Source organism: Pogona vitticeps, chromosome 3 (genome assembly GCF_051106095.1).
Source record: "Pogona vitticeps strain Pit_001003342236 chromosome 3, PviZW2.1, whole genome shotgun sequence".
Lineage (NCBI taxonomy): Eukaryota > Metazoa > Chordata > Lepidosauria > Squamata > Agamidae > Pogona > Pogona vitticeps.
In genome coordinates this window covers 93,053,806-93,066,747 of record NC_135785.1, presented here as the reverse complement: position 1 = coordinate 93,066,747, position 12,942 = coordinate 93,053,806, and the positions used below count along the sequence as shown (strand labels likewise).

General features: G+C 44.3%; 1 protein-coding gene across 7 annotated transcripts in view; it reads right to left on the bottom strand.

The window, feature by feature from the left end:
• The window catches only part of AIFM2 (AIF family member 2, ferroptosis suppressor), a 25,218-nt gene extending 12,276 nt beyond the window's left edge, over positions 1-12,942 (bottom strand). For 3 of the 7 annotated variants that reach the window (XR_012085488.2, XM_078390823.1, XM_072995221.2), the window contains exons 1-8: positions 12,525-12,871; positions 12,037-12,248; positions 9,831-9,946; positions 9,619-9,738; positions 8,571-8,663; positions 4,057-4,165; positions 1,731-1,883; positions 394-594 (exon numbers count right to left, since the gene is read on the bottom strand). Coding sequence is in view for 4 of the 7 variants with exons in the window: in XM_078390823.1 (XP_078246949.1) it covers positions 394-594; positions 1,731-1,883; positions 4,057-4,165; positions 8,571-8,663; positions 9,619-9,738; positions 9,831-9,946; positions 12,037-12,211 (967 nt within the window). In the remaining 3 variants the exon portion in view is untranslated. Of the gene's footprint in view, positions 1-393; positions 595-1,730; positions 1,884-4,056; positions 4,166-8,570; positions 8,664-9,618; positions 9,739-9,830; positions 9,947-12,036; positions 12,249-12,524 lie in introns of all 7 variants that reach the window. The other 4 variants (XM_078390824.1, XM_078390821.1, XR_013543805.1 and 1 more) reach the window with 3 other exon arrangements.

The following is a 12,942-nucleotide window of genomic DNA, read 5'->3' as shown; positions in this document are numbered from 1 at the left end:
GGAAGTAAAAAAAAAATGTGTGTGTCAACACAGAAAGGTTACAAATGCATGCCGTTTCTGAATCTCCCCAAAATTCCATGAGCAAATGAAGTAATTATGTAATAACAATTGTCAAAAAGCCTCCAGCTACCCATGATTCCTACAAGCACCCAAACTAGAGCTAGTTCACATGTTAATTACTATTCTTGCTTCATATGAATGACACAAAAGTACAATATGATTCAGCGATGTTGGAGTACGCTGTGATTGCAAGTGCAATAGCTTCAGAATGTCAATGTAAATGTAGAGCTGGCTGTAAAATGTGAGTCTGCAAATGCTGGCTCACGCAGAACTTTAATATTCAAATGTGCATTGACAGAAGATGCTTGATCTGACTTGAACAAATGGTCTGACCTGGTTGGTAAACTTTCAAAGGTTTGTGTGTTAGGGTGTTGATAATGTTGGTCACCGCAACATCTGCATGGAGCGCAGCATGATATGCCATCTTTGGCTCCCTCACATCAGCACAGTCACCAATGGCATAGATGTTACTATATCCTTCTACCTGGAGATGCTCGTTTACTTTCAAAGCACCATTATTTGCCAGCTTGTTACCTAAAATGGAATAGAGAAAGGAGTGAAGTAACTGCACTTTTTTCCACATTTTGAAATGGGCAGGGGTAAGATGAGTTTCCAAATTAATTTAAAAGGATTGATATAGTCGGGCTGTCTCTGCCTCTCTCCAAAGCAGTGTTTCCCAACTTTATTTGAGTTGTGACCCCATTTATAATACCCAAGTCACTTGCAACCCCACCATCATATCTGCATAAAAAGGCATTTGAATAGGGTAAAAACACATTAAAAATAGATTTTTCAGAATACTAACCGAATATACTGTATTAATATTAATGTAGCAATACATAATTGGGGGGGGGGCTAAACTCACCTCTACTAGATAAAATTTGAGAAAGAAAAATGTCAATACACTTTTGGAGATAGAAGTATCCTGCCTTCATGTCTTTGCCCCCCGCTCCCAAAATCCCCCTTAGGAGTCCTTCTAGCTTGAGTCCAAAGAAACACCTTCCCCATGGGCCCCACCCTCTCTTGGTTCTCCTCCAACACCTTTTTGCCCTTCCTGCCTTCTTCCTCCATGACAGGTGGGCCACCGAAGCATCTCCCCATACAGGTCCCCTCCTTTTACTGTGCCACCACTGTCACACCCAGAAGAGCAGGAGAATCAAGCAGAGCAGAAGGCACCACCACTGCCTCCACAACAACTTTTCAGTCCTGCCACTATCTTGGGAATTGATGTTCCCTGTATGCACCATGTGCTCGCCTCATTCAGGCCTCTTTGGGTTGGGCTAATGCTTGAGTCTGAAGGGCTGACGTCAGTCTTCCAAAGATGAATATGGAGAAGCACAGAGAAGCAAGCGAGAGCAGCTCTTTCAGAGAGGGTAGGGGGTGATGCACATGCATAAAAGGAGAATCTACCCAAAGGGGTACAGATATAGCTAAGAACTCTAGGTTGCCTCTGGGTCAAGAGGAGAAAAATAAAATAACTTTGTGCATACCATATTAATATAATAAATATAAAAATAGTTGCAAGCAAAAATAACTGTGGTGACTCCCAAGTTGAGAAATTGTGCTCTTAAGCTTCTGGCAAAGTTGATATCCAATTTCAGATAAAGTTTGAAATATGAGAACTAGCAAGACGTTATGTTCGTTTCCTCACAAGTGAAAAAAAAACTTACTAAATGTACTGCTGTATGCTGCTGAATTGACTTTTATTCCAGTGCAAAGAATCACCATGTCAGTCACGATCTCTGTGCCTGTGCGAGTCCTCACAACCATGTTCTCCTTGAATTGGTTTAAGGTCAGCATATCCAGGTTAGCAACTCTCTCGCCTGTCACAAGCAGCAAGAACAAACAAAAACCCCTCACGTCACTGAACCTCCATCCTGCTATGCTTCAAGAGATCACTTGAAAGGATACCATTTACATTTAATCATTTAGAATTACTTCTATTTTCACATCTCCAGTTCTATATTGTCAGAAGATGCATACATCTCTCTCTCTCTCTTCTGATTACAGAGAACAGTTTAAAATGTTAATAAATAATACCTAGTTACAACTTACAAATCCAGTTAGAATTCAGTACGTTTCATACAGTCAAGAGGATGGCTCCACATCGCTCTTGTAAAAAGATTTCAGCCAAATAGCTGGATCCTGAAATCTTACATGTAGGGCAACAATATCCAAGCAAGAAAACCCAAGACAGAGGAGATACTAAATCCTAAGTCCTATCAGGTTTATATGAGCAGGAAGATTGGACAATCGAGGATAAAAACAATGGCTTGCTGAGGGCTTACACACTTTTCCTCCCTTGTGCCTGGCAAATTGGGCGAAATAGGTTTTTGACACAGTGGATCCAAATAGAACCCCTGGCAGACCTCCTTATGCTGTGACCAATAGCAGACTGCAAGGGAAACTAATGTTTCTGCACCTGCATAAAGGGAGGCTTGCCAGGACTTCTACCTGTAGAGTTACTACCCACTCTGCAATTTGAGAAAGAAACTTGCCCTATCCTGTGCTCTCACTTCAATTTAAGTAATAAAAGACAGGAATAAGCAAAGTTTAGCACACCCTCTAAACCAGTGGTCTTCAATCTTTTTTGGTCCACGGACCAGTTGGGGGGGGTGCAGGCTCCATGTGAGGACCGGTTGGGGGTGGGGCACCCCCACGCTCATGGGTGGGTGTGTTGCACTTGCGGAAGGAGAAAGAGGAGGGATCCTTTCCCTGCCCTTCAGGAGCTTCCCTCACACCTGACCTCCCCTATCCCAGGCTCCTTCCGTGCAACTCTGTAAGTCTGCGTGAACAAAAAGAAGGGGGGAACGGTCAATCCATCCATCTCCCTCCTCCGCCCCCCTCCCTGACTCAACCAGCCCTCCCTTTTTGAGCGGGGCAGGGAGAGGATCTTTTAAGGCAGCTTTTTCTAGGAGAAGAGAGAAAGGGGGCGGAAGACGCTCCATGGTGGATGATCCTTGGGCTGGCGTTGCCTCTTTCTCCCCTTCCGCCGCGCCTTCCTGGGAGGCCCCGGAAGGCGAGCCACACTCGGGGCGGTGGGGGCAGGGAGGCTTCCCTCCCAGAACCTCGGAAGTTCTGCGGACAAGCCCGACCCAGCCCACCTTTCCCACCCAGGAAGAGTCGGCCAGGCAGGAAGCAGCAGGATCGCGCACACGCTCCCACCTGGCTGCTCGCCCTGGGTTGGGGTGGTGCCGAGCCCAGTGGCCAGCCATCGGTGCTTCCCAGGTAGGCTGCCCCACTGCGGCTTCCGCGCAGGGAAGGGGCACTGCTCTCCTGTGAGGGGTGCTGGGGGAAGGTTTAGCACTAGCACGGCATGCCCCTCTGCAAGTGCGACACACCCTGGGCGGGGTGGGGGGGCGGAGACCCGTGTCCACGGCCCAGTTCCAGCAAGCCCACGGACCGGCACCGGGCTGCGGACCGGGGGTTGATGACCCCTGCTCTAAACCTCTAAATAGGTCTTTTTTTAACCCCATGATTCCCAAGTGCAGAACATGCACAATACATACATTGCATGCCTCAGTTTGAGGTGGACCTGTCTTAAATTGCATGTCCCATGTCAACACACTAACAATTGTGTAAAAATCAGGAAAGGGCCGTATGGTCATTGAAACAATACAAATGCAAGAACAGGTGATACCTTTAACTGACCATTGAGAATATTTTTTAAAAAAACCCAATCTCTGGATTTTTTTTACTAAGCTATGTCAGATACCATAGAACTAACAATTGTTCAGTCTTTTGCCATTTTGCTGCTTGTACTTTAAAATATAAGCTGGTACAGAAAACATGGTTACATTCATTTGGAATGCATTGTATCTTAGGCTCTGTGATCATGCATGAGTAAAATAATTATCATATAAAGCAGCCTTTAATCCTGAAACATCTACAGAAATGTGTCCTGCAACAGTCATTTGTAGCCTTTCTCATTCAGAAGAAAACCAAAATTCTTCCTGAAATATTAGAGACTTAAAACAAAGTCAACTTTATACCTACCCAACACAAGATGTACCCCTTCCTGTATAAGAGTCTCCTTCACCTCCTGTCGGACTCTGGGGAGGAGTTCTACATCTGCTAATGCAATTTTTGAGTGAATTAATGTGACCTGGGGACATAAACATCGAGATGCTTAACTGGTGAACATTAGCCGCAAAGACCCATCATCACATGCCAATATCAGTTTAGTGATGTGCTTATTGCAATACTTGGATCAGAATCGTGTTGGGGTACTTGTGCATGAAACAGTAATCACACAATAAATAAATCAGATGTTTTCTCCCTTGAAGCTGACAGCAGCTGTGCAAGTGGCTGTAAGATGACCTTTATACAGTGGTGCACCGCATGACAATGATAATCCGTTCCAGGAAAATCGCTGTACAGTGAAATCATTGTCATGCGAAAAATAATTCCCATTGGAATGCATTGAAAACCGGTTAATGTGTTCCAATGGGGAAATTGGAAGATCCTCTATAGGGAAGCCATTTTTGGACTGCCGTATCAGCTGTTTTTAATCATCGTCGTGTGAAAATCGGTCCGGAAAACAGCAGGAGGCCATTTTGCGAAGCCGACGATCAGGTGTAAAGATCGTCGTCCAGCAAAAAAACGGTTCCCAAATCAGGGACCTAATCATCGTAAAGCGGATTTCCCCCACAGGAACCATATATTTACGATTGCTATCGCGATCGCAAAAAAGTCGTCGTACTGCGGGGCACCACTGTATATGTGGAGTTTTTGCCCCAATAGAAATCTAGTCTTATACAATTCATGTAACTTATTCTAAACCCACAAACCACAAAGCAAAAGAAAGATATTATCATAGAGCTCTGGAAACCTGGTGTGAGTGAGCAGCCAGGTTTTAATAAGGCACTAAACTAGGCCATTCTCACCAATCACACCACCAATGACAATAGTTCACAAGCAAGGCACAACAGCTGCCCCCCCTTCATGGTTACTCAAAGCTTTCTTCAGCAGTAGATAGGTAAATATAGATACACTGGTAGGTTTAGTCGTTCTGTGCTTCTGTGAAGCTCCTCAGAACATTCTGGAGCATAAAGAAACCCTAAGACCAGCTCTCTGTAGTTAGTATGTATGCTCTCACATTTAGTGGTCAGCTCTTAGTTCCCTTTCAACTTCCACTGAGGAAACATCTCAGAGTATTGTCTAGAGCAGCAGTTCCCAACTTTTTTAGGGCCTTGGACCGCTTGGGGGGAGTGAGCTCCATGTGCGGGGGAGGTAGGGGCACCCCCATCCTGTGGTGGGCATGTCACACCCAGGGGGCATGTTGTGCTCACGTGCCACACACAGGTGCCACACACAGGTGCAACATACCTCCTGCAGGTGCAACACACAGCCCTGAGCATGCGTGCAGGGGGTGGAGATCAATTTTTGCAGCCCAGTTGCAACAAGCCCATGGATCAGCACCAGGCCATGGATTGGGGGTTGACGACCCCTGGCCTAGAGCATGGGTCCCCAACCCCCAGTCCATGGCCTAGGCACAACCAGGCCATGGACACAGATCTCCTGCCCTCCTGCAAGCGTCCCCACCCATATCCGCATGATCCCCCCAGAGCACACAAGGCCCCCTTGCAAGCTCACAAGCGCATGTGCATGAGCAGCCCGCCCACTAGCACCGCCACATGCATGCATGCGCAATCCACCACCACCCCTACAAGTGCGCCACACCCACGCAAGCGTGCCGCCACCACCCCAACCAGCCCACATTTGGGAAAAGGTTGAGGACCACTGGTCTAGATTCTTCCCTTACATATATGTATGTATATGTATATGTGTGTGTATATATGTATATGTATATGTGTGTGTGTGTATATATATATGTATGTGTGTGTGTGTGTGTGTGTGTGTGTATGTATATGTATATGTATAGATACAGTGGTGCCTCGCATAACGATTGCTTCATTTAGTGATTTTTTCGCTTAACGTTTATTTTTTCAGAGTCGGATTGTGCTTCGTATAACGATTTTCCCTATGGGCGATTTTTGCATAGCGATTTTGGGACCATGCTTCACATAACAATTTCCATAGGAAACATCATTAAACGATACAATGTTTCCTCCATTGGAATGTATTGAAGCCGACTCAATGCATTTCAATGGCTTTGCGAAGTCAATTTTTGCAAATTTAAGTGTGTCATAAAAGGGTCAAACAAAGGGGGAAAACAATTCACAAAAAATTAACGAAAAGTCAGATCAAAGCCAAATTAACTTTTGCATCCGTTTTAGAGGGTGCAGAAGCTAATCTAAGCATTTAAAACCATTTTTGACCCTTTCATGACACACTTAAATTTGCAAAAATTGACTTCGCAAAGCCATTGAAATGCATTGAGTCGGCTTCAATACATTCCAATGGAGGAAACATTGTATCGTTTAACGATGTTTCCTATGGGTTTTTTCGCTTAAGGACAGCAATCCGTGCCTATTGGAACGGATTAACCGGTTTCCAATGCATTCCTATGGGAAATGGTGTTCCACATAACGATTTTTTCGCATAACGTTTTTTTTAACCAATTAACATCGTTATGCGAGGCACCACTGTAGTTGTATTCCATGCCTTCTTTTTTTAAAAAATGGCCCCGAAGTGTGTCACATGTGCTAACAAGATCCCCCTCAATGACAGACATTCAAAGTGCTTGTGCTGCCTTTGTGAGGGGCATCAGACTCCAACCTGTCAAATGTCCTGCAAATTGACTAAGGTTGCCATAAAGAATCGACAATTCCAGCTAAATTTCCATTGTGGGAGATGTCATTATAGGCAGCAGATTCTATATCCACACAAGTGACATCAGTTCTGGTAGTAACTTTCTGTAAAACAACTTACAGGAACTCCAAACAGAATCATCAACCACTAGACACCAAGATGGTGAAGTGCTACTGGAGACTGATTCTACTCATAAGATAGGCCTTTGACCCCAAAGAAATTCAATTAAGAAACATTTGTGAAACAGCAACACTACCCTCAACATTCATCAAACATTACAGTTTGGAAGTCAGAGTGAAATTCAGTGCTACATTTGGCAGAGCAGTAATTTCACTTGTGTTGGTGCGACATCCCACAAGCCGGTAAGCAGTCACCCACATGTGTAATTCACAGAGACCGCAAAGAAGAACAGGTTACTTGCCTATAACTGTTATTCTTTGAGTTAGATTAGATTAGGCATCCTTCAATCTTGAGAGACAGTGGTAACATGCTCTAAATAGAGGACTTGGAACAGCGTCTAGTGTGGCTGAGAAGGCCAATGCAAGAATGACAATCCCTTCCACACTGAAGGCAAACATAATCTGTCCCCTGCCCAGCTCCCTAATTTTGTTGGTTTCGGGACTGCCTCTTGGCCTCGGCCTGCTGGACAAGGGAATCTTCAAAATGGGAGAGGCCATGATGTACCACCTGCCTCCAGGCTGAACGCTCAGATGTCAAGGTTTCCCATCTGTTGAGGTCCATTCCTAAGGTCTTCAGATCCTGCTTGCAGATATCCTTGTATCACAGCTGTGGTCTCCCTCTGGGGTGCTTTCCCTGCACTAATTCTCCATACAGGAGATCTTTTGGAATCCAACCATCAGCCATTCTCACGACATGCCCGAGCCAACGTATACATAACTGTTTTAGTAATGTATACATGTTAACAATTCCAGCTTGTTCCAAGACTACTCTGTTTGGAACTTTGTCCTGCCAGGTGATACCAAAATCGTAGACAACGCATATGGAACGTGTTCAGCTTCCTCTCCTGCTGTGCACAAAGGGTCCAGGACTCACTGCAGTATAGGAGTGTACTCAGGACACAGGCTCTATAGACCTGGATCTTGGTATATACCGACAGCTTCTTATTAAGCCATACTCTCTTTGTGAGTCTAGAGAACATGGTAGCTGCTTTGCCAATGTGTTTATCCAGCTCGACATCTGTTCCTTGAGTAGTCATCTGTGAATTCACACACCTACCCATCCTCCCCTCAAGTCTGTTGTGTTACTATTTTTCCTTGTCAGCAGTAGATTGGGGGTACAGAGGGCTGATCGTTAAGTGTGGGAGCATGTCTACTACAGGTGCTGGTCTAATGGTTTTCTTTAGGATCTGGAATGTTCCAAGGATGATCACTAGAAAAAACAGTTACAGGTAAGCTACCTGTTCATTTATGACTTCTACTTACTTCACATTACTAAATACACCCAACAACAATACATCAAATTATACTGCTAAAATAAATAAAGCTTTGAGTATCCAAGAATTGAGGTTTGTGTGGAATAACTCTCAGCTCTGTTCAGTTCTGGTATCTGAATGTTGGGTTCTTCGATCTTAAGCATACCTATTTTAGAGTAGGGTTCAGCTGTGGGATGTCAGGGTTTGAGTTTAAAAAAGGAGATCCTACAAACCTCTACACACCCCAAATTTATAAACACTTTGTTTGAAAAGAGGTTTACTATGTTCAATTGAAAACAACCAGCATAATGAAATGATAAGCAGATAGAGATGGATGACTATAGTGTTAAGGTTTACCTCATACCTCTTTGGTGGGAAACTTGGTCTTCACCTCTGCAGCCATTTCAACACCAGCAGAACCACCACCCACAATTACTACGCGAGGAGCTTTTTGAACCTTTCAGTGCCAAAAGGAGAAACAAGAAGCTGTCAGATGTTGTTTAACCACTTCAATTTCTTTCCTTCATAAGTTGTACAGTGCCTTCAGTGGGACGGTCTTTGAAAACACAACATTAGACTAGCACACTCACATTTCTCCCTCCAGTTTTAAACATATGCCTTACCAATTCAGTGGGGTCAACCTCAGTTTACTGTACATGCAAGTACATGTTTGCAGTCTCCACAACTTTTCATGTCTGAGTGAACTGTGGTCTCCATGGTTTAAATCCAAAGTTCCATTTCAGGAGTTTGCAACCATAGTCTTAAAAAGTATTTTTGAGTTCAATGGAACTTACTTTTGAACAAATAAGATGGTAGGTGGGTTAAGCCCAAGAGAAGAGCATCTTTACCTAAACCCAGTTAGTTCAAGGCAGTATGATCAAAACCCAAGACATCACAATTCACAGCTTGTATTGAACTGCAAGAATACATCAAAGTGAACAACTATTGTGCCTCAAATAGGTGGCCTCTTTGCTTATTCAGTCTAGGTAAAGGTTCCCCTTGACATTCAGTCCAGTCGTGTCCGACTCTAGGGTGGGGTGCTCATACCCGTTTCCAAGCCATAGAGCCAGCATTTGTCCAAAGACAGTTTCCGTGGTCACGTGGCCAGCATGACTAGACATGGAACACCATTACCTTCCCACCAAGGTGGTACCTATTTATCTATCCACATTTTTACATGCTTTCGAACTGCTAGGTTGGCAGGAGCTGGGACAAGCGACAGAAGCTCACTCCGACACGTGGATTCGATCTTACAACTGCAGGTCTTCTGACCATGCAGCACAGAGGCTTCTGCGGTTTAACCCGCAGCACTACTACATGCCTTATTCAGCCTAGGACCACTCATATACAGCGTGAAAGGGCTAATGACAAATGAACCACCTTTCATCAATGAAAGAAATATTTAATATCACCTCCTTCACCATGTCCTCATAGGTCTGAATAGCAGCCTTCATGTCAATGAGTCTGTTAAATTTCCCAGGGAAAGGTCCATCACTTCCTGTGGCAAGGATCAGATGAGAAAAAGAAAGTTCCTGGAATGAAATATAAGAGGATCAGTGGCTTGGCCTTTCACGCAGTTAGTGCCCACTAGATACCACTACATTTTAGGTGTAGGTGCACTCACTTCACCATCATTCAACAAGACATGATGTTTCTCCAAATCAATTCCAATTACTTTGCCCTGCCGGAAGCTGTCTTTAAAGGTCGTAGAAAAGGAGATGAAGGTTTTCTTTGCAAAGCCTGCAAAATCACATTATTGAAAATATGAGCAGTAAGAGAGCTGGAGTAAAGCAGCAAGACACAGTCATTTCATTGGTGCTCATATTATTTTGAATGCAGATGTGCAGAAGTCATATTTTGAATGCTCTACAAAAAAAAACTACTCCATGGTAGGTTTTTAAAAAATGACAACAGGCAAGTTCTGGTCCAGCCTATTCCCTCCTCTGTTTGTTTCTAGGTCAAGAGAGAAGGTACAGGAAATTTGGCCTAACGAACTTTTGGATGTCAATGCCCAGAAATCCTATATGTCACATTCAACATGTGGGATTTCTGGGTAAGCCCAAATTACCTGAATGGGCAACCCCACTCCTGTTCTAAATGCACAGCGTTTTCTGCATGGAGAGGTGTTTGAAAACAAAGAAACAGAAAAAGCTAACTTTTCTTAGAAAGAATGAAACTGGAACAATGTGTCCCTTTCCTGGAATCTTAAATCACTTTCTTAACCATGCCCTTCTGTTGCAGGCAGGAACCACATACCAGTTTAAGTTCCATCCCATCAAGCAAATGAGGTTCACAAAACTGCACCATAAGATTGTGCTTATGTTTATTTATAATTCTGTTCTACAAAAATATGTGTTGAAGCCACTGAGTGTCCAACAAATTGAACCCATCATGCTTGGGACTCATCTGGCCTCAGTCCTAAATTTCTAAAAAGGAAAGAATGTGCAACCAACACTTGAAAACAGAACAGAAACGTAAGAGAACAAATGAGGAGAGAGGGCAAGCTCTCCTGCTTCCTGAGGCAAGCAGCATGCAAAATATTGCCACCCCATCTTACATGGTGGCTTCTCACCTCTTCCTCTGCAATAAATAGCCAGCAGCATTGCTTCAAACAGATGACCAACTATGTGGGTAATATATGGCTTCAATGGAGTCCTTGGCACAAAGGCAATATGGGTGGCTGGGTGGGGCACTAAAAAAAAGTACTATGGGCAAGTTTTCATCTACCCCTTCTCCGCAGTACTTTGGTTCCACAAACTCCATCAGGTTTCCTCAAGAAGCCTGGCACTACAAACTGGAGGACAACAGTAGTTGCGATAGATTCACCACCTCCAATGTTCTTCTGTGGAAAATCAGCTCAGCTCTAGTTGTAATCTTCATGGCTCACCACATTCTCTGAGGCTCCCAACACTGCAGGGCAGCAAAGACTGCTGCATTTGTTTCTCTTTTCTGTCTTATATCATATATTTAAAAAATCTTTTTGCAGCTTCCCTGGCTGCCAAGCCTTCCTGATCTGAAATAACCCTGTGGGAGCAGTTACTTCACCCTACTTCATCCAATGGTAGGGTGAGACCTTTGGGGTGGAGGTGGGGCTAAGCCAGAGCTTGGAAGTGAAGAAAAAACATTTTGGAAATTAGATGCCCAAATGTTGCATTCTAACCGAAGGCATGAGTATAAACACTCCTACCAATCCCTTAAACAGATTAAAATTTTAAAAAACAAACCTTCATTTTTTTTCTGTTTTGAATTAAAAAAGTGAAGAATGAACACATACGAGCAAGCACATTCTCCAAGTGATCCCAGTGGGAGGAGTGTATTGCTTGTGTAATTGCACATATGAAGTTTTTTCTTAGCTTTATATTGTTATGTAATTTTTTTTGTTTCTTTGTACTTCTGTTCTGATTTAAATAATAATAATAAAAATACAAGCATGTTCTTGCAGTGTTTAAACAGCCAGGAGAGGGAGGAGTCTTCTGAATCACAGAAAAAAGTGGCCAAATCGCCAGCTGAGCTCACAGATTGCTTGCACTGGAAGACATGCCCATCGTTTCAGTTACAAAACCAGGTTCATACAGTAGGCAAATCATTCAGTTAAGGGTTCTGTTTTCACAGGCCCATTAACCATCACCCCAAGTTTATGAACTTCCAAGCGTAATGAATGAAGGCAGGGACACAAACACCCAGAAGAGATGGAAAGCACCTTTTCATCACCTCTCGCCTTCCAAATGCATTGGGGGGACACAGTTAATTCCAGGCAGTCTGGCCAAACCCTTGTGGGCCGCCATGCCCGGTAGGAGAAAGATGGTCTCAAAAACCAAAGGAGACCTTACCACTCTGTACAGAGGCACGGAGGGCAGCCACATTGTGATGGAAAGCGTCTCTCATATCCACAAGGACAAAAGGGATCTGCCAATACTGTAGCTGGAGGGCTGCTTCGATGCCACCAAAGCCTCCTCCGACTATTACCACACGCACTGAATCATCCACAGACAGTTTGGACCCCATAGGTGTGTTTTTTTAAAAAAGTCTTCAGCAGAGACAGCTAAGGAGAAAAAAAAGGCAGAAAGAAAAACTGAGTGACAGTATTCATTCAACGCTGGAGAGGGAATCAATGCAGCTTACACACTGCTGTAATATAGTTCACTATGCACATCATTTAAGCGTTAAAGGGAAATCTTAATACGACAAGATGATTTAGTTTAACAGATCTCCTGCCTTCCCACCATCCTCACCGCTGCCAGGCTGCGGGAAAAGGGAGCCCAACAATAGCACCGGGAAAGCCGCACATTCTCCCATCCTTAATATATGCAATACTTACCGGAAAGTATGGAAACAACGCAGCGGAAGAAACCGAGCTATTCAAACAGATCTACGGCAAAAGAACCAGCCACGCTTCTCTCTGAAAGCGAGGCTCTTCAGGAATGGGAAGCGAGTTTACGGAATCCTACAGAAAAGGATTTACATCGGAGAGAAGCCGGAGGGAGTCCCACCGCCACTAACCCAGCCGATGTCAATTACCTCCGGATGATTTCACTACTCAGGATCCTGCCCTAAGCAGGGTCGTTTCTACAGAGCACCAGGCAGGAAGGGTGGGATTTCACCCCGCTTTATTTCCGTAGGGGAATAAAGAACCGGCCGTCCCGGCGCTTGAAAGAGGCTCCTCTCTGCCCGATAGTGACTCAGCATGACACCCGCTCGGGTTTGTACAGCCCGGAAGAAACTTTGAGAGCGCAAAC